This window comes from Cetorhinus maximus, chromosome 23 (assembly GCF_964194155.1).
Source record: "Cetorhinus maximus chromosome 23, sCetMax3.hap1.1, whole genome shotgun sequence".
NCBI lineage: Eukaryota > Metazoa > Chordata > Chondrichthyes > Lamniformes > Cetorhinidae > Cetorhinus > Cetorhinus maximus.
In genome coordinates this window covers 64,294,988-64,317,366 of record NC_135901.1, presented here as the reverse complement: position 1 = coordinate 64,317,366, position 22,379 = coordinate 64,294,988, and the positions used below count along the sequence as shown (strand labels likewise).

The window sequence follows — 22,379 nt, the reverse complement described above, 5'->3', positions numbered from 1 at the left end:
CAGAGGGTTGGATGATTGAGTAAATCCCTTCTCACACACGGAGCAGGTGAAAGGCCTCTCCCCAGTGTGAACTCGCTGGTGTGAAATAAGATTAGTTAGTCGCCTGAACCCAGTCCCACAGTGAGAGCACCTGAACGGTCTCTCGTCAGTGTGAACACGTTGATGGGACACCAGGTCCCCGGAATTTTTATAGCACTTCCCGCAGTCTGGACATTGAAAAGGTCTCTCCTCACTGTGAACTCGCTGGTGAGTCAACAGATGGGATGAATCAGTGAATCCCTTCCCACATTCTGAACAGGTGAAATGCCTCTCTCCAGTGTGACCATGCTGGTGTCTCAGCAGGTTGGATGACTGAGTGAATCCCTTCCCACACTTGGAACAGATAAATGGCTTCTCCCCAGTGTGAATTCGTTGGTGCACAGTCAGATGAGATGATCGCCTGAACCCGGTCCCACAGTGAGAGCAGCTGAACGGTCTCTCGTCAGTGTGAACACGTTGATGGGACATCAGTTCCCAGGAACTTTTGTAGCACTTCCCGCAGTCCAAGCATTTAAAAGGTCTCTCGTCAGTGTGAACTCGCTGGTGTTTCAGTAGGTAGGATGAACGAGTGAATCCCTTCCCACAGTCGGAGCAGATGAACGGTCTCTCTGCTGTTTGACTGCACTGATGTCTTTCCATTCAATTGAATCCCTTCCCACAGTCCCCACACTTCCACGGTTTCTCCCTGTTGGGACTGTATTTATGTCCTGCCAGATTGGATGATTGGCTGAAGCCTCGTCCACACACAGAACACGTATGGTTTCTCCCCACTGTGAACGGTGCTTTTTCCTTCCATGTTCAAAATCCGATGACATTCAGGTTATGATAAACTGTGCAACTCCATCAGATCCTGATGTGATGTTTGGTTTCAGTTTCCTGACTGCAAATCCTCTCCTTCTAATAACCTGTGGAATTGATTTAAAACAGAAAGAGGGAGTGAGAGAGAACCCACAAAGGCAGGTTGTGAAACTGAGCTGAATGGATCTGGGAATTTGTGGGGCCGGCACGAGGAAAAAGTGATCACGCAAGATGCTGGATTGTCACAAAAACTCAACTGGTTCACTAAGGTCCACCAGAGAAAGGACCTTCTACACAGTCTGTGCCCATAAATTTCAAAATTGTGCCTGAACACTAAGGTCTAGGTCATAGGAGCAGGAGTCCTAACACTGACTCCTGGGGAAATCCACTTTCAACCTTCCTCCATTCTGAAAAATCATTACTCTCTGTTTCCTGTCACTCAGTTAATTTTGTACCCATGTTGCTGCTGCCCATTTTGTTCTATGAGCTATAACTTTGCTCACAAGTCTGTTATGTGGCACTTGACCTAATGCCATTTAGAAGACCATGTACACCACATTAACAGCATTACCCTCATCAACCACACTGTTAACTCTTGAAAAACCTTAAGCAAGTTAGTTTAACATGATTTTCCCTTAATAAACTTGTGCTGGCTTTTCTGAATTAGCCCACATTTGCTTAAGTGTCTATTAATTTTGTCCAGAAATATCACTCCCAAGGATAAACTGACTGGTCTGGTAGTTGCTGGGCTGATCATTACACCCTTTTTGAACAAAGGTGTATGATTTGCAATTCTCCTGTCCTCTGTCACCACTCATGGGTCTGAAGAAGATTGGAATAATATGGTCAGTGCCTCCACAATTTCCACTCTGAATTCCCTCAGTATCCTTGGATACATCTCATCCAATCCTGGTGCCTTGTCAACTTTATCAGACAGCCTATATAATACCTTCTCCTTATCAATATTAAACACCACAAGTGTTTGAACTATCTCCTCTTTAACCATGACCTGTGCAGCATCATCTTCTTTGGTAAAGACAGATGCCAAATATTCAATTATACTTCATCCATGCCCCCTGTGTCAATGGGTAAATCACCTTTTTTTAAATCCCTAACCAGCCCCTGTCTCCTTTTACCGGCCTGTTACTAGGTATAAGACGGAGAAAGCGTTTTGATTTCCTTCCATGTTAGCTGCCAGTCTCTTCTCATACTCTCTCTTTGCTTCTCTTACTTTCTTTTTCCAATTTCTCTCTGAATCTTCTTTCTTTATCCTGTCTCTCGGTTGTATTAGCCACCTGATATCTCTGTTAGCAGACTTATTCATCTTCATCTTAATCTCTTCTCTTATTTAGTGAGCTGTGGATATGTTAGCCATACCTTCCTCATTTGTAAGAATATGTCATTACTATGTCTGATCTATTTCCTCTTTAAGGCAGCCCATTCCTCAATTACAGTTTCTCCTGCCAACCTTTGATTCCACTTTACTGGGTCAGATCCATTCTCACCCTATTGAAGTTGGCTTTCCCCAGTTAATTATTCTTTCTCCTACAAGTAACCCTTGCCCACAGAAAGACAGGCCAACTGTTTACCTTCCAGATTTAAAGGCCGATGATATTCAGGTTCTCACGAATCGAGTGGCTCTGCCAGATCTGAATTGATGTCTGATTTGAGTTTCCCATCTGTCAACCCTCCACTTCTAAGATCCAGTATCAGAAATTTACAAAAACATTAACCGTCAGTCCAAGATAGAAATTGAGAAGAGACAAACATTTCTCTTGGTTTGAGTTTGCTGTGTGTAAATCCTCCCCTTCTAAACCCCTGTAAAAGGAGTTTCCAAAATCCATCCCTGTCAGTCCAGGATAGAAATGCGCAAATCCTCTCCTCCTGCTACCTGGACCAGGATGACCGCGCATGCGCCCTGCTGCACATTGCCCCTGTGAAGATGGCGGTTGTTAACTTGGGCCTGTCTCCGAGAGGAGACGCGGGTCGGAATTGTCCCCTCTCCATTCGGTGTAACCGCAGGACCGGTACCTTCTTATTCAAGATTTAAGACCTTCACAGGGTCTTCATGAAGCCTCCCCGCCCACTCCGCCGCCTCCATCCCTCCCCAACTCACCGGCTCCTTTTACTCGCCTGTCTTCGCCATTTGTCAACGTCTCCCACCAGCTCCAGGTACAGACGGTACTGCGCATGCTCCAGTCAGAGATCGCAATGCGCATGTACCAGTCACTGCCAGCTACTGCGCCAAGAGCTCCTGTAGTGAGGATAGAGCACATTCTGCCCCCCACTGAATGCTGGGTAAACGTACCGCCATTGAAAGGCCTTTTCTGATAAGATAATTATGTTTTATGATCCGATGATGATTGGCGCCATAGGGCCAATACATAAAATTATTAATATTGATATGGCAACCATAGTGCACGGCCCCTCCACCATAGTTCTGTCCTGGGTGTAATTAACAACAGAACAAAACCTGACAGTTAGATCTGAACTCACTGGACTCTCAGCAGCGGCACAGACAAGTGATTTTTCTTCCCATATTCTGACTACTGAAACTCTGTCTTGTCAGTTGGAATGTAGCAATTGTGGATCTAATCCTTTGACCTTCTAAAACTGGAGTGTTAGCAGGTGGGCAGTGAGCAAAGGGTTGCACACATGAAGTATCTGAATGGTCTCCCACAGGTATGAATGTGCTGCTGTGTCAGAAAATGGAATAACGAGGTGAATCCATTTCCACATTCAGCTGGTGTGATTTCATGGTGTGATTTTGCAACATGAGTTTCAGCTCACACTGGGATCTCAAACTCTTCTAAGAATGTGCTCTACATTGGCAACCACAGTTAGAGAAAGGTGGTGTTGTAAATTTGAAATAAAAAAACAAAATATTTGAATTTTCAGCAGATCTGGCAGTGTCTGTGGAGAGTGAAAGATGTATTTAAATTTCAGGGCTGTGACTTTCCATCAGAACTGCACTGCATCAGTGAGCAGACTTAAAAACTTATCTCTATTTCTCAATTCACAGATTCTCCTGGATGTGCTGAGTATTGCCATGAATTTCTGCTTTTATCTCTGATTGAAGAAGTTGCATATGAATTGTGCATTAGATTTATTGATGACTAATGTATATTTATTCTCAACCATCTACAAGTGGAAAACTCTTCCACTTGTCTACCCTGTCAACCCCTTTCATTATCTTAAAGGCCTTAGTCAAGTCATCCCTCACTTTCTTTTCCAGAGAAAAAAACTTTTCAATCTGTTAAATCTTTGTGAATTTGACATATTTTCCAATTCTGGCATCATTCCAGTAAATCTTTTTTGCACCATCCCCAGTGCTTCGCTCCTTCCTATAATATGGAGGCAGAGCTAATCTGAGCATCTAAGTCACATTGTCCCAAATTCCTGTATGTTGTAAGGATCATTATGGCAGTGGGAGAGGGGACTGTGGTTTCGAGCTGTTATTCACCATCCCCTGTTTCAGCCATTCTCCCATTAGCTGAAAATAAGATTAGATGAAATGAGCAGATCTCATGAGCCAGCCTGTGACATTATGAATCAATTACAAAATTGTCTCTCAGCCTTACAGTGAAGCAGAGGGTATTTTTCATTCTAAATTTGCTAATTATACCATTAAGAATACCCGTCAGGGAATGACTAGATTTCAGCATGGGGCCAGTGTAAAGCTCATTTAACATGATTACCAAGCAGTGAAGAGGTGAATTTGTAATTCACATGCACCTTGTTTGTGCATTTCCCAGATTAATAGTTGCACTGAGTCTGTTGTTCTCCATCTTGATATGTTCAAGATGGAAATCCATAAATATTTGGGCACTAAGGGATATGGTGATAGGATGGGAAAATGGAGTTGAGCTGGAAGAACATTTAATGGTGGAGCAGGCTCAAGGGGCCTTTTAGTCCAACCCTGCTCCTATTTCTTGTGTTCTTATGAACATCAGTGTGAATCATTTCCATTCAAGCACAGCAGATGCAGCAGCACCCATCCACCTCCTCCCTTCCCTCATTCCAGGGCCCAAAACACTTTCCAAGGGGCACAGTGATTTACTGGTACTTCTTGCTATTCAGTATTGTCTATTCACTGACCACAGTACGGTTTTCTCTACATTGAGGAGATTAAATCCCAATTGGGTAACTGCTTTGTGGAACATCACCTTTCAGTCTCCAAGTGTGACCCTGAGGTCCTGGTCATTTACCAGTTTAATCTCCACCCACTCCCACTCTGACCTCGGCCTCCTGCACTGTTCCAATGAAGCTCAATGGAAGCTCGAGGAACAGCAGCCCATCTTTCATTGGACACTTTACATCCTTCTGGACTCAACATTCATTTTGACAATTTCAGATCATAACTACTGCTCCCATTTTTTCTGACAGTAGGTGCTGGTAATGGTTCTTCTTTTACCATTTATCCCTCCTCTGGGCCTGTGTTGTTTCTCCACTTGTCCCATTAGTTTATTTCCTTGTCTCATTATCACCCAATGCTGCCTTGCACCATCATCCCCTTTGTCATTTAATCACGAGTTCAGGCTCGGACAAGGGGGATCTTTAGAGATAGTTTGTCCCAGTGGGCTAGTGGAGGGGAGGGAAACAGCAGAGGCAGCTGATCAGATTGTCTCAATCTTAGTGACAAGGAAGCTCCATGAGCTCCTCACACTTGTTGCTGGAGGTGAGGATGGAGGAGACAGGGGAGAGGGAGAGCCCTTAAAAAGGAACTAACTTGTGCTAGAAATATCAAAACGACTCAACTGTTCATCGCAAAGCTGATTTATTCCAATTTTATACAGAATCTGTAACTGAGCTGGAGTTTATTAACATCAAAAAGCAAATATCTTGTTAAAAATAGTAAAAAGGTTCAACGCATTGTGTTTAACACAATGCTGATTTATTTGACTTTTATCAAAGCGGGCTGGAGTTTATTAATGTCTACAGAAACACACTATAATGAACATACTTCAGTCCTGAATGTTATTAAGAGCAAAATCCCATCACGACAGTTACTTGTGAACTTGCTGGTGTCTTAGCCGGTGGGATGACTGACTGAATCCCTTCCCACATACGGAGCAGGTAAATGGCCTCTCTCCAGTGTGAACTCTCTGGTGTCTCAGCAGGCCGGATGACTGACTGAATCCCTTCCCACATTCGTAGCAGGTAAATGGCCTCTCTCCAGTGTGAACTCTCTGGTGTCTTAGCCGGTCAGATGACTGACTGAATCCCTTCCCACATTCGGAGCAGGTAAATGGCCTCTCTCCAGTGTGAACTGTCTGGTGCAGCAGCAGGTTGAATGACTGACTGAATCCCTTCCCACATTCGGAGCAGGTGAATGGCCTCTCTCCAGTGTGAACTCTCTGGTGTCTTAGCCAGTCAGATGACTGACTGAATCCCTTCCCACATTCGGAGCAGGTAAATGGCCTCTCTCCAGTGTGAACTGTCTGGTGCAGCAGCAGGTCGAATGACTGACTGAATCCCTTCCCACATTCGGAGCAGGTGAATGGCCTCTCTCCAGTGTGAACTCTCTGGTGTCTCAGCAGGCCGGATGACTGACTGAATCCCTTCCCACATTCGGAGCAGGTGAACGGTCTCTCTCCAGTGTGGACTCGCTGGTGTGCGATGAGATGAGATGATTGCCTGAACCCAGTCCCACAGTGAGAGCACCTGAACGGTCTCTCATCATTGTGAAAACATTGATGAGACTTTAGTTCCACAGAACTTTTGAAGCACATCTCACACTGTGGGCATTTAAAAGGTCTCTCATTTGTGTTAACTTGCTGGTGTCCCATGAGGTTGGCTAATTGAGTGAATCCCTTCCCATGCTCAGAGCAAGTGAATGGTCTCTCCCCAGTGTGAGTGCACCAATGAGATCCCAGTTCCAATGGGGATTTGAATCTCTTCCCACAGTCCCCACATTTCGATGGTTTCTCTCCATTGTGACTGCATTTATGCTCCGTCAGGTCAGATGATTGGATGAAGCCTCGTCCACACACAGAACACGTGTACGGTTTCTCCCCACTGTGAACGGTGCTTTTTCCTTCCATGTTCAAAATCTGAAGATACTCAGTTTAAGATAAATTAAGCGATTCCATCAGATCCTGATGTGATGTTTGGTTTCAGTTTCCCGAATGCAAATCCTCCCCCTCTAATCCCCTGTGGAATTGATTTAAAACAGGAAAAGGGGAGTGAGAGAGAACCCACAAAAACACAAAGGCAGGTTGTGAAATTGAGCTGAATGAATCTGGGAATTTGTGGGGCCGGCACTGGGAAAAAGTGACCATGAAAACTGCTGGATCGTCATAAAAACCCAACTGGTTCACTAATGTCCTTCAGGGGAGGGAACCTGCCACCCGGTCTGGGCCTACACAAGACTCTGGCCTCTACAAGAACATACGAAATAGGAACAAGAGAAGTCCTAACACCCTGTCGAGCCTGCTCCACGATTCAATACGATCGTGACTGATCTTGGGCTTCAACTCCACTTTCCCACCCACTCCCCATATCCCTCGACTCCCTGAGAGACCAAAAATCTGTCCATCTCAGCCGGAAATATATTCAATGATGGAGCATCCACAATTCGCTGGGCTGGAGAATTCAATGTGACAGAGAGAGAAAGAGAGAGGAGTGGGAGAGACAGAGAGAAGGTTACTAAACTAAGCACAGGATGTCGATAAACAGAATTCAAGTGCGTGGGATTGGGGTAATATCCTGTTATAGTTTGAGAATTGGTGAAAAGACAGAAAACAGAGAGTCGGAATAAATGTCTCATTCTCAGGATGACAGGCTGTTTTTGTGGGATACTGCAAGGATCAGTGCTTGGCCCACAGCCATTCACAAACTATACAAATGATTTGAAGGCACTCATTTAAGCAGCACCTAAATTTTCACATTCTCATCCTTGTTTTCCTCCATGGTTGTGATCATTCCTATCTCTGTAACCTCCTCCAGCCTCACAATCCCCCCGAGATATCTGCTCTTCTTGAATTCGATAATAACTGATTTTTATAATTCCATCACTGGTTGCCATTCTGTCAGTTTCCAAGACTCTAGAATTCCCTCCCTAAACCTCTCCGCCTCTCTACCTCATTTGCTTCCTTTAAGATATTCCTTCAGACCGACCTCTTTGACCAAATTATTGGCCACCTGCCCGAGTATCTCCTTGGTTTCTAACATTTCTGTGAAATGTCTTGCTAAACTATATAACAATAAATGTGCGATATAAACACAAATTGTTGTTGTTGATTTGGACATATATCAATGTCCCTTCCTCATCACTGGGTGAATTACCTGTAGCTCCTTACCTACCAGCATTGTGCGAGCACCTTCACCACACGGACTTAATTAGTAATGGGTTGAAAGGTTATGGGGAGAGGGAGGGAAATTGGAGTTGAGGCCAAAATGAGATCAGCCATGATCATAATGAATGGTGGGGCAGGCTCGAGGGGCTGAATTGCCCACTCCTGCTCCTAGTTCTTATATTCTTATGTTCAAGGATCTATGGACATGCACACCAAGGTTCTGTACTTCCTCGGGTCCTACCATTCATCATGTACTCCCTTGTCCAGTTAGTCCTCCAAAAATGCATCACCTCACACTTTTTGGGATTAAATTCCATTTTCCACTGTTCTGCCCATCTGACCAGCCTGTCTATATGTCTAAGGGTTTCCTCCTCGCTATTTACCACACTAGTGATTTTTTTGTGTTACCTGTGAACTTACTGATCATACCTCCTACATTCATGTCTACATCATTAATGTCCACGAAGAACAACAAGGGACCCAGCACCAAACCCTGCAGTATGCCACTGGACACAGGCTTCCAGTCACAAAAACAACCTTTGACCATCACCCTCTGCCTCCTGACACTGAGCTAATTCTGGATCCAATTTGCCAAATTGCCCTGGATCACATGGGCTCTTACCTTCTGGACCTGTCTCCCATGCCAGACCTTGTCAAAAGCCTTAGAGAATTCCATGTGGACTACATCAACTGAACTACCCTCATCTACACACCTCGTCACCTCCTCGAAAAATTCAATCAAATTTGTTAGACATGATCTCTCACCGACAAAGCCATGCTGACTATCCTTGATTAATTCTTGCCTCTCCTCATGGGGATTAATTCTGTCCCTCAGAACGTTTCCAAAAGTTTCCCTACCAGTGATGTTGGACTCACTGGCCTATTAGCTCCCTGGTTTATCCCCACCATTCTTCTTTAATAATGATACCACATTAGCTGTCCTCCAGTCCTCTGGTACTTCTCCTGTGGCCAGAGAGGATTTGAAAATTAATGTCAGGGCCCCTGAAAGCTCCTCCCTTGCCCCCCACAGCACCTGGGATACATCTCATCTGGGCCTGGGGATTAATAGACTTTTAAGGCCCAATAAAACCGCTAATACCTCCTCCCTCTCAATACTCATTTGTTCAAGTATATCACAGTCCCCCTCCCTGATTTCTATACCTACATCGTCCTTCTGTATAGTTAATACAGATGCAAAGTACTCATTTAAAACTTCATCTACATCTTCCAACTCCTCACACAGATTGCCATTTTGGTCCCTGATGGCCCCTAATCTCTCCCTGGTTATCCTCTTGCCCTGAATATACTTATAAAATGCCTTTGGATTTTAACTTATTTCACCCAGCTGTGTTTTTCATGCCCCCTCTTCGCTTTCCTAATTTCTTCTTTAACCCCCTACACGTTCTGTACCCATCAAGGGCTCCTGCTGTTTTAAGCCCTCGGTATGTACCATAAGCTTCCCTTTTTTTCCCCCCTTATCTAATCCTGTCAATTCCTCAACATCCCAGTTTCTCTGGACTTGTTGGTCCTTTGTGGGAAAATGTTGGCCCTGTACTCTCACTATTTCCTTTTTGAATGACTCCCACTGCTCTGATGTTGATTTTCCTACAAGTAGCTGCTCCCAGTCCACATTGGCCAGGTCCTGTCTTATCATATTGAAATTGGCCTTCCCCAATTCAAAACCCTTATTTTCTAACCATCTTCGTCCTTTTCCATAACTACTTAAATCTTACTGAGTTATGGTCATTATCACTGAACTGGTCCCCCACTGATACTTCTACAACTTGCCCAGCTTTGTTCTCTAATAGGTCCAGCACCTCTCTTGTAGGACTTTCTATGTGCTGGCTTAAAAATCCCTCCTGGATACATTTGAAGAATTCAGCCCCTTCAAAGTCTTTCACACTTTGTCTATCCCAGTTAATATCGGGGAAGTTGAAATCCCCGATTATTATTACCCTATTATTTTAACACTTCTGAGATTTGCCTACATATCTGCCCTTCTATCTCTCCCTGACTGTTTGGGGGTCTATAGTATGCTCACAACAATGTGATTGCCCCATTTCTGTTTTTAAGTTCTACCTATACGGCCTGATTTAAGGAACCTTCTAAGATACCATCCCTCCTTACTGCAGTAATTGACTCCTTGATCAATATTGTGACACCACCATCTCTTTTACAACCTCCGCCCCCTTCCTGTCTCACCTGAAGATTCTATACCACGGAATATTGAGCTGCCAGTCCTGCCCCTCCCTCAGCCATGTCACCGTGATAGCAATGATATCATATCCCCATGTGTTAATCAGCATCTGCAACTCATCTGCCTTCCTCACAACACTCCTCACATTAAAATAAATGTCATACAGCCTTGCCATGTTGCCTTGTGCCTTAACTTGACTTTGTACACTCTGCCTTCCAGACTGACTTGTTTTTTCTTATATACTTGTCTGTACATCACCCCCTCCTATACCTCTACTCAGTATCCCACCCCCATGCCAAATTAGTTTAAGAGCCCACCGACAGCATTAGCAAATCTCCCCGCCAGGTTCCCCACACCTTTTAAAGCACTTCTCACACTTAAATTAAAAGGTCTCTTGTCAGTGCGAATGGTGTCCCAGCAGGTGGGATGATGTCCTGAACCTCTTACCACACTGTGAGCAACTGAACAGCCTCTCACCAGTGAGAATTCAATGTGTTTCAGCAGGTCAATCCAAACAGACAAATATTTCCCTTTATTATGAGTTTGCTGTGTGTAAATCCTACCCTTCTAACCCCCTGTAAAAGGAGTTTCCAAACACTCGGTATAAACTGGGCTCCGGGAGTTTGTAATCCGGGTTTGGAGTCCTACACCGGGTGTTTGTGAATCCTCCCAGTCCACCCTCCGGCTCCATTCCTCTCCTGCACTCGGCCCTTTCTCACCCGCTGGACTTTAAATTCCACCGCAACAAAAACAAAAATACCTGGAAAAACTCAGCAGGTCTGGCAGCATCTGCTGAGAGGAACACAGTTAACGTCTCGAGTCCATATGACTCTTCAACAGCACTAAGTAAAAATAGAAGAGAAGTGAAATATTAGCTGGTTTAAGGGGGGGTGGGACAAGTAGAGCTGGATAGAGGGCCAGTGATAGGTGGAGAAAACCAAAAGATGTCACAGACAAAAGTGCAAAGAGGTGTTGAAGGTGGTGATATTATCTAAGGAATGTGCTAATTAAGGGTAGAAAGCAGGACGAGCAAGGTACAGATAGACCTAGTGGGGGTGGGGGGAAGGAATCTATTGGTCCGGAGCTGCCGCCAATCATTTGGAGTCGGAACATGCGCAGTCCGTGGAGACAGACGGTAAATGAACTCGAACGAGCGGATTTAAAATGCGGGGTTTACAAAGTCCGAATGCAGATCCAGAACCGAAAATAAAAGCATGAACAGAGATAGGGCCGGCGGATGAATTTGGAAGCTTCATAAACTCACGGTACCGGCCCCAATCCCTCAATAAGAAGCCACCGTCTCCGGGTTTGCTCGGCGCTGCGGGAGAAAAGCCCGAGTTAACGGCCGCCATCTTTATAGGGGCAATGTGGAGATTGGCGCATGCGCGGTCGCCATCTTGATGGGCCAATGTGCTACAGGGCGCATGCGCAGCCGCCATCCTCACGGGGACAATGAGCAACAGCCCGAGGGAGACATTCATAAAATGTGTGTTCACCAGGAGTTTTAGATCAGCAGCAATAGAATTATAAACCCACAGTCACTCAGCAGTACAGAATTTAAGTATTGCTGAAAAAGGGAGACCTTTTGCTGATATTTCATGTTGCACCCATCCGGACAGATGCAAAAAAAAAAATTTCCTAGCGAACAACAATTTATGCTGCACGAGGAAAGGTGTTGACTGGTTTGGCCAGTCAGCTCTGATTGGTCAAAGCATCACCATGGAGAATGCACCAAAGAGCCATCATCCTCCATGCTTTTGTTAAATTCAACAAAAGGCCCCATCCCTGGACATGCACCTTCTGTCTGCAGTGGGCAGTTCCCTGTGTATGAATATATGCAGCTTCTAGCAAGCATAAGTGAGCCACATTATGAGCCTGACTGATAATCTTTGAAATTTGATGTTCTTGCGTCTGTCCTGATGAGTACAAGAGAAAAGGTTTTGACAGAATGTCTCTTTTTTTAGCAATACTCAAGTGTCTTAAAGGGGGAAAATGTGATCGATAGAGGGAGTGGTGCAGGTAGAGATTTCAGAGTTTGGGAATGAGGGAACTTAAGGCAAGGTCATTAATGCTGGAGCGATTAAAATGGAGAATGTACAAGATTCCAGAATTCGAGCAGTGCAGATATCTCAGAGGGTTGTAGGGCTGGAGGAGATTACAGAGATAGGGAGGGGTGAGGCCATGGAGGGATTTGAAAACAAGGATGAGAATTTTAAAATCAAGCTATTGCTTGACCAGGATCCAAGGCAGGTCAGGAAGCAAATGGGTGACAGAGGAACAGGACTTGCTACGAGTGAAGACATGGACAGCAGACCTTTGGATGGCTTCACGTTTACGGACAGTAGAATGTGCGAGACCAGCCAGGAGTGTGTTGGGATAGTCGTTCAAGTCTGGAGGTAACAACGGCAGTGATGAGGGTTTCAGCAGCAGATGCACTGAGACAGGGTGAGGGCGGGTAATGTTCCAGAGGTGGAAACAGGCGATTTTAGTGATGGCACAGATATGAGGTCAGAATCTGATCTCGAGATCAAATGTAACACCGAGGTTGTGAACAGACTGGTTTAATCTCAGACTGTTCCCAGGGAGAAGGATGGAGTTGGTATCTAGGGAATGGAGATTGTAGCAGGGAATGAAAACAGTGTCTTCAGTCTTCTCGGTGTTTAATTGGAGTTAATTAGTCATCAGGAAGAGAAGCAGTAACGAGAATAGACCATGAGACTGATCCCAGGTTTAACTTAGTTAGAGAGGGAGAGAAGGAAGGAAGGAAATCCTGGGAAGTTTGGAGAAACCACCTTCACAATCACTCATTAAATCTCCACACAGTAAGTTTTGGACACAAGGTTAACGTCTGCTATTCTGTATGGTCAGTCAGGGGGTTTCAGATTAATGTTTTGTCACGAGTCATGACTGAAGTGAATGATGAAACATATTGTTATCTTCAGTTGGACAAATTTGTTTAAAAGATACAGGAAGAATTATCCAAAACTCTGTTTGGCTTCAGCACAGGGAGGAGGGAGAATGTGTGGGACAGTGATTTGCAGCTTTTGGAGAAGAAGACAGGAAATAATGTTCCATAGAAATGAGAATTGTCTGCTCTGAATTTCTATCCTGTTCTTACAGTGATCACTTTTGTAAACTCCTTTTACAGGGTATCGGAAGGGGAGGATTTACAGAGGGGGAACTCAAACCAAACATCACATCAAGATCTGACAGAGTCACTCGATTCATCAGAACCTTAATATTATCGTCTTTGAACGTGGAAGGAGAAGTGGTTGTTCTGTCTGTGGGAAAAGATTTCAAACATCAGTGTGAGTGGAAAAGCACCGAGACACACACACACACCCGAGTGAGAGTGTTCCAGTGAACTGACTGTGGAAAGAGCTTTAACCAGTTTCACAGCATGAAATAACATCACACCATTCACAGTGGGGGGAAATTGTACACGTGTTCTATGTGTGGACAAGGATTCAACTGATCATCAAACCTGGAGAGACACAGGGCACTTGAACCATGGAGAAACTGTGGAAATGTGAGGACTGTGGGAAAGGATTCAATTACCCATCCCAGCTGGAAATCCATCGACGCAGTCACACTGGGGAGAGGCTGTTCACCTGCTCCGAGTGTGGGAAGGGATTCACTCTGTCAGCCAACCTGCGAACACACCAGCGAATTCACAATGGGGAGTGACCGTTCGTCTGCTCTGAGTGTGGGAAGGGATTCACTCAGTCATCTGACCTGCTGATACACCGGTGAGTTCACAGTGGGGAGAGACCATTCACCTGCTCCGAATGTGGGAAGGGATTCAGTCAGTCATCTGACGTGCTGAGACACCAGCAGCTACACGTTGGAGAGAGGCCGTCCACCTGCTCCGAGCATGGGAAGGGTTTCACTCAATCATCCCACCTGCAAACACACCGAATTCACACTGAAGATACAGTGTTCACTTGCTCCGAGTGTGGGAAGGGATTCACTCAGCCATCCCACTTGCAAACACACCAGTGGTTTCACAACGGGGAGAGACCATTCACCTGCTCCGAGTGTGGAAAGGAATTCACTCAGTCATCCGGGCTCCGAACACACCAGCGGTTTCACACTGGAGAGAGACCATTCACCTGCTCCGTGTGTGGGAAGGGATTCTCTCAGCCATCCAGCCTGCTGAGACACCAACGGTTTCATACTGGGGAAAGACCATTCACCTGCTCCATGTGTGGGAAGGGATTCACTCAGTCATCCCACTTACGAATACACCAGCGAATTCCCACTGGAGAGACACCATAAGAACATATGGAATAGGAACGGGAGCAGACCATTTGGCCTCTCAAGCTTGTTGTGCCATTCAATAAGATCATGGCTGATCTTCATGTCTTTGAATTTCCACATTCCCATCTAACCTCGATAACCTTTGTTTCCCTTGCCTAACAAGAATCTATCTACCTGTGTCTTAAAAATATTCAATGATCGCGCCTCCTCAGCCTTCTAAGGCAGAGAATTCCAAAGTCGTACAATCCTCTGAGTGAAAAAAATTCTCCTCATTTCTGTCCTAAAAGGGCGACCCCCTAATTTTGAAACGGTGCCCCCTAGTTCTTGACTCACCCACAAGAGGAAACATCCTTTGGATGTCCACCTTGTCAGGGCGTTTCAGGATCTTGTATACTTCAATAAAATCACCCCTCACTCTTCTAAACTCCAGTGGAAACAAGCCCAGTCTGTCCAACCTCTCCTCATAAGACAGCCCACTCATTCCAGGTATCAATCTAGTGAACATCCTTTGAACCGCCTCCAATGCATTTATATCCTTCCTTAAATAAGGAGACCAAAACTGCACACAGTATTCAAGGTGTGGTCCTGTATAACTGAAGCATAACATCCTTACTTTTATGTTCAACCCCTCTCATAACAAAGGATAGCATTCCATTAGCCTTATTAATTACTTGCTGTACATGCATACAAACTTTTTGTGACTCATTTACTAGAACACCTAGGTCCCTCTGCACCTCAGAATTATGCAGCCATTCTCCATTTAAGCAATACTCTGCTTTTTTGTTCTTCCTGCCAAAGTGACCAACTTCACATTTTCCCACATTTCACCCCATTTGCCAGATCTTTGGCCACTCATTCAACCTATCTATATCCATCTGCAACCTCCTCATGTCCTCTTCATAACATACTTTCCTGCCTATCTTTGTGCCATCTGCCAATTTAGCGACCACATCTTCACTCCCCTCATCTAAGTCATTGATGTAAATCATAAAAAGTTGAGGCCCCAGCACAGACCCCTGTGGGACTCCATTCGTCACATCCTGTCAATCAGAAAAAGACCCATTTACACATACTCCCTGCTTTCTGCCAGCCAGCCAATCTCCTATCCATGCTAATAAGTTACTCCCGACACCATGCACTTTTATTTTCCGTAATAATCTTTGATGTGGCACCTTATCAAATGCCTTCTGGAAATCCAAGTACAGTACATCTACAGGCTCCACTTTATCCATTGCGCATGTTACTCCTTCACAAAAACTCCAATCAGTTGCTTAAACAGGATTTTCCTTTCACAAAACCATGCTGACTCTTCCCGATTGCCTTGAGCTCTTCTAAGTGCCCAGCTATAACCTCCTTAATGATTGATTCTGATAACTTCCCCACGACAGAAGTCAAGCTAACTGGCCTATAGTTTCCTGTTTTCTGCCTCCCTCCCTTCTTGAATAGAGGGGTTATATTTGCTACTTTCCAATCTGATGGAACTTTTCCAGAATCGAGCGATTTTTGGAAAATTAACACCAGCGCACCGACTAGCGCATTAGCCGCCTCTTTTAAGACCCAAGGATGTAGTTCATTGGGTCCCAGAGACTTGACATCGGCAGCTCCTTCAATTTGCTCACTACCATTTCCCCAGTGATTTCAATTTCACCAAGTTCCTTTCTCCTGTCACCTTCTGATTTGCAGCTATTACTGGAATGTTTTTTGTATCCTTTATATTGAACACAGAAGCAAAATATTATTCATTTCTTCCACCATTTCCTTATCTACTATTAACTCCCCACTGTCACCCTCTAGAGGATCAACACTCACTTTGCTCACTCTTTTCCTTTTTAAGCACCTGTAGAAACACTTGCTATCCATTTTTACATTTCTAGCAAACTTCCTCTCACACTCTAATTTCTTTCTCCTGATTAACCTTTTAGCCATTTTCGACTGTTCTTTATATTCTGTCCAATCATCTGTCCTGCTGCTCATCTTTGCGGAGTTGTCTGCTTTTTCCTTAAGCTGATGCTTTCTTTAACTTTTTTAGTTAACCACAGATGGTGGGTCCTTCCCTTATAATTTTTCTTTATGGTCGGGATGTACTCATTCTGAATACTTTGAAATATCCCCTTAAATATCTGTCACTGCTTCTCTATTCATCTATCCTCTAGGCTAGTTTCCCAGTTCACTTCAGCTAGCTCAGCTTTCATCCCCACATGGTTGCCCTTATTTAAGTTTAAGATACTAGTCTTTGACCCACTCTTCTCCCTTTCAAACTGGATTAAAATTCAACCATATTGTGCTCGCTGCTACCTAGTAGTGCCCTTACTCTGAGGTCATTAATTAATCCTGTTACATTACACAATACCAAGTCAAATATAACCTGCTCTCTGATTGGCTCCTGAACATGCTGCTCTAAGAAACTATCTCAAAAGCATTCTAAGAACTCCTTATCCAGGCTATTACTGCCAATCTGATTTTTCCAGTTAATGTGTAGATTAAAATCACCCATGATTATTGCCGTCCCTTTATCACAAGCACACAATATTTTCTCTTGAATACTTTGTCCTACACTATGGCTGCTGTTAGGGGCCCATCAACCACTCCCACTAATGACTATTTTTCCCCTACTATTCCTCATCTGCACCCAAACCGATTCTACATCCTGATCTCCTGATCCAAGGTCATCTCTAACTATTGCACCAATGCCCTATTTAATTAACAATGCAACCCCGCCACCTTTACCTAGCTTCCTATTCTCCTTGAATGTCATGTACCCCTCAATATTAAGGACCCAATCTTAGTTGTCCTGCAGCCACGTCTCCATAATTACTAACAGATCATATTTATTTACTTCTGTGTGAGTCATCAATTCATTTACTTTGTTTTGAATGCTATGTGCATTCAGATAGAGAGCCTTCAGTCTTGTCTTTTTGTTACCGTTGTAACATCTAGTCTTGACTGTTGATTTATTCTCAGGTTTTTTTCTCTCAGTCCTTTCCTGCCATTCTCTGACCTTGTTTCTCATATTACTATTTTGATCTCCTGTCTTGACTCTACATCTTGTATTGCTCCCTCTACCCAAGCTTGATCCCTCACCGCTCTTGTTTAGTTTAAAGCCCTCTCTGCTTCCCTGGTTATGCGATTTGCGAGGACATTCATCCCAGCACGGTTCAGGTGTAAACCGTCCCAACGGTACAGCCCCCACTGTCTCCAGCACTGATACCAGTGCCCCACAAACCGGAACCCAGTTCTCCCACACCAATCTTTGAGCCACGCATTGGTCTCGCTAATCTTATTTGCGCAATGCCAATTTGCACATGGCTCAGGTAATAATCCAGAGATTATTACCTTTGAGTTTCTGCTACATAATTTGGTGCCTAGCTCCTCATACTCACTTTACAGAACCTCTTTCCTAGTTCTACCTTTGTCATTGGTACTTACATGGACCACGACAACTGGATTCTCCCTCTCCCATTGCAAGTCCCTCTCCAGCCCTGAGCAGATGTCCCGAACCCTGGCACTGGGCAGGCAACACAACCGTCTGGACTCTCAGTTTTTGCTGCAGAAAACAGTGTCAATGCCCTCACTATACTATCCCTTACTACCACTACATTCCTTTTTGCTCCCCCTGCATGAATGGCTTCCTGTACCACAGTGTCATGGCCAGCCAGCTCATCCACCTTGCACATTTCACTTTCATCCACACAGGTTGTGAGCACCTCAAACCTGTTTGACACTTGCAAAGTCTGAGGCTCCTCCACTACTGCCTGATCAGTCCCATTACCTGCCTCACTGACAGTCACATCTTCCTGTCCCTCACTGCTGATCAAAACAGATGACCCTCTTGTAAGAGGTGTGACTGTCTTCTGGAACAAAGTATCCAGGTATTTCTCCCCATCCCTTATGTTGCACAGTGTCTGCATTTTGGTTTCCAGATCAATAATCCTGATCCGGAATTCCTCAAGCTGCTGACACTTCCTGCAGACGTGTTTGTCATGGATCGCTTTGGCATCCAAAAGCTCCCACATCTCACAGCTGCAACATAACCCCTGTCCTACCATTCTAACTTATGTTATTTAGTTAATTTACTTTAATTGCTTTCTTCCTATGTATGCTACAATTTACTGTGTTTACTGAATGCTAGTACCACTGACAACTAAAGATTATATGCTTCTTAACTACAAGGGATGTGTATTAGATGTTTATTTAAGTAACTCTATTTTATTGCTTGTTTAAAATCTTTGTTCTTTTATTTGAATTTTAAAGTTTTCAAATTTTGGATTATTATTGTAAAGTTATTTTTATTTATAGATCTACCTGAACTCGCCTGTCCTAAGCTGGTTTCTCACACACTGTCCCTTAGACTGAACACTTACCGACCAATCAACATACCAGCTTCCTGTGAAATCACAGTTGCCTCTTTCCCCCCACTCCTGCTGCCTCACAGCAGCTGCAACAGTGAAACAGCCCATTCCTCACTCAAATACCCTGTCTGTGTTTATAGGCGTTCCTCACTCAAATCCCCCGTCTATATTTATAGACGTTCCTCACACAAATCCCCCATCTGTATTTATAGACACTCCTCACACAAATACCCCGTCTGTATTTATAGACGCTCCTCACTCAAATCCCCTGTCTGTATTTATAGACGCTCCTCACTCAAATCCCCGGTCTGTATTTATAGACGTTCCTCACTCCTCACTCAAATCCCCTGTCTGTATTTATAGACGCTCCTCACTCAAATCCCCGGTCTGTGTTTATAGACGCTCCTCACTCAAATCCTCGGTCTGTATTTATAGACACTCCTCACTCAAATCCTCGGTCTCTATTTATAGACGTTCCTCACTCAAATCCCCCGTCTGTATTTATACACATTCCTCACTCAAATCCCCGGTCTGTATTTATAGACGTTCCTCACTCAAATCCCCCGTCTGTATTTATAGGTGCTCCTCACTCAAATCCCCAGTCTGTATTTATAGGTGCTCCTCACTCAAATCCCCGGTCTGTATTTATAGGTGTTCCTCACTCAAATCCTCGGTCTGTATTTATAGGCGTTCCTCACTCAAATCCCCCGTCTGTATTTATAGACGCTCCTCTCTCAAATCCCCCGTCTGTATTTATAGATGCTCCTCACTCAAATCCTCGGTCTGTATTTATAGGCGCTCCTCACTCAAATCCCCCGTCTGTATTTATAGACACTCCTCACTCAAATCCCCGGTCTGTATTTATAGACGTTCCTCACTCAAATCCTCGGTCTCTATTTATAGACGTTCCTCACTATGATCCCCCGTCTGTATTTATAGACACTCCTTACTCAAATCCCCGGTCTGTATTTATAGACACTCCTCACTCAAATCCCCGGTCTGTATTTATAGGCACTCCTCACTCAAATCCTCACTCTGTATTTATAGACGTTCCTCACTCAAATCCTTGGTCTGTATTTATAGACGCTCCTCACTCAAATCCCCGGTCTGTATTTATAGACACTCCTCTCTCAAATCCCCGGTCTGTATTTATAGACACTCCTCACTCAAATCCCCCGTCTGTATTTATAGACGCTCCTCACTCAAATCCCCGGTCTGTATTTATAGGGGCTCCTCAGCTCCCCACTGTCTCCTGCAGGTCCGCTCCGCTCTGACTCCCAGCAAGGTAGGCCTCACTCGAATCCCTGACCTGTATTTATAGGCGCTTCTCATCTCCCGAGTATCTCCCACAGGTCTGCTCCTCTCCAACTCCCAGCAAGGTAGAGGGATGGAGCCAGTGACTATGGAGTGGAGTTTGTAGCGAGGACTGAAGACAATGGCTTTCGTCTTCTCAATATTTAAATGGAGGAAATTTCTGTTAATCCAGTTCTCCCGGTATCCTTGGGTGCATCCCATTTGGCTCAGGTGACTTCACAACTTTAAAGTAAAAGCAAAATACTGCAGATGTTGGAATTCTGAAACAAAAGCAGAAAATGCTGGAAAAACTCAGTAGGTCTAACAGCATCTGTGGAGAGAGAACAAAACAGTGAGTCATCCGGACTCGAAACATTAATTGTTTATTTTCATTCCACAGATGATGTCAGATCTGCTGAGTTTTTCCAGCAGTGACGGAGGAGTGGGCGGGGCTGGATGACCGAATGGGAGCAGCTGCTCCTCCAGCCAATCAGACTGAATGAGGGGCGGGGCTGATCTCGGTTCTCCCTCATTGGCTGAAACTCTGCATCATTCTGAAAGCTGATTTGTCTCAAACTCCAGGAGAAAACTGGACCTTTCTGTTTGTGACTTTAAACAGATGAAACCCTGTGGGTGTGGAGCAGACATTTCAACATTTGTTACTGAAATGTGGGAACATGATAAAACAATGTACAAATAATTCAAGGGCTCACTTCAAGGAATGACTCGCCAGGCAGGGAAAGTCACCATTAGAACAAGTAGAATCCCTGGTTTCAATAAATGAACGGGAAGAAGGGTTAGGACAGACTAGGGAGAAGGTTAATACTGTCATCATTCAGAACACCACATGGAAGCCCAGGCCTGGGAGAGGGGGATCCACCGCAGGCATTGGAACAGGGGAACGAAAACAAAAAATGCCGGAAAAACACAGCAGGTCTGAAAGCATCTGCGGAGAGAGAGACAGAGACAATGTTTCGAGTCCGTAAAACCCTTTTTCAGATCTAAAAGGAGGTAGAGATGTGGTGAAATATGTACTGATTAAGAGGGGTGAATTTGCCCAATCTCTCTTCATAAGGCAATCCCACCATCCCTGGAACAAGCCTGTGAACTTTCATTGCACTCCCTCTAGGGCAATAATATCCTTCTGAGGCAAGGTGACTAAAACTGCGCACACTACTCCAGGTGCGGTCCAAAAAAAGATTCTAAACAATTGAGGCAAGACTTTACTACTCCTGTACTCAAATCCTCTTGTGGCAAAAGCTAACATTCCATGAGCCTTCTGAATAGCTTGCTGCATCTGCATGTTAGCCTTCAGTGACTTATGGACAAGGACACCCAGGTCCCTTTGTACATCTACACTTTCTCATCTCTTATCTTTTAGGAAATACTTTGAACGTCTGTTCCTTCTGCCATTTTTCCACAATCTATTCCATCTGCCATGTGCTTTCCCACTCACTAAGTCAAATCCTCCCATAGCTGCTTTACATCTACCTCACAACACATTCCCACCTCGCTTTGTATCATCTGCGAACTTGGAAGGATTACATTTGGTCCCCACATCCAAATCGTTAATATATATTGTGATCAACTGGGACACAAGTACTGATCCTTGTGGTACCCCACTAATCACAGCTTACCAACACGAGAATTACCCGTTTATTCCTACTCTCTGTTTTCTGCCTGTTCACCAATCCATGTCAGTATATTGCCTCCTATCCCATGTGGGTTGATTTTGCTAATTAATATGTCAGGTCCCAGTGACTTATCAACTTTCAATCCCATTCTTACTGATATTAATTTCCTTCAATTCCTTATTCTCCCTACTCCCTTGGATCTCTAAACCTGGGAGATTTCTTGTATCTTCCCCGGTGAACGCAGAATTATCATTTAGCTTCTCTGCCCTTTCTCCATTCCCCGACTCTGGATGCAATGGACCCACATTTGCCTAAAGCAGCTTTTAGAGTCTGTTTTTATCTTTTCTCTAGATTGCATTCATATGCTATTCTCCCTTTCTTTACCAGTTTCCTGGTCTTCTTTTGTTGTGTTCTAAAAGCCTCCTTTCCTCAGGTTTACTACCACTTCTGGCAACTTTATAAGCCTTATCTTTAAATCTTATACCATGCTTAACTTCCTTTGTCAGCCACG

General features: G+C 44.4%; 2 protein-coding genes across 2 annotated transcripts in view; one reads left to right on the top strand and one right to left on the bottom strand.

Moving 5' to 3' along the window:
* Positions 1–22,379, bottom strand: part of LOC144697683 (uncharacterized) — a 672,764-nt gene that overhangs the window by 2,587 nt on the left and 647,798 nt on the right. The window contains exons 5-6 of the mRNA XM_078569698.1: positions 5,923–6,474; positions 56–643 (exon numbers count right to left, since the gene is read on the bottom strand). Of these exons, the coding sequence (XP_078425824.1) occupies positions 56–643; positions 5,923–6,474 (1,140 nt within the window). The remainder of the gene's footprint in view (positions 1–55; positions 644–5,922; positions 6,475–22,379) is intronic.
* Positions 11,757–22,343, top strand: LOC144697685 (uncharacterized). Its single transcript, XM_078569699.1, has 3 exons — positions 11,757–11,818; positions 14,094–14,582; positions 22,256–22,343. Exons 1-3 carry the CDS (start codon positions 11,757–11,759, stop codon positions 22,341–22,343), a joined length of 639 nt encoding a protein of 212 aa, XP_078425825.1.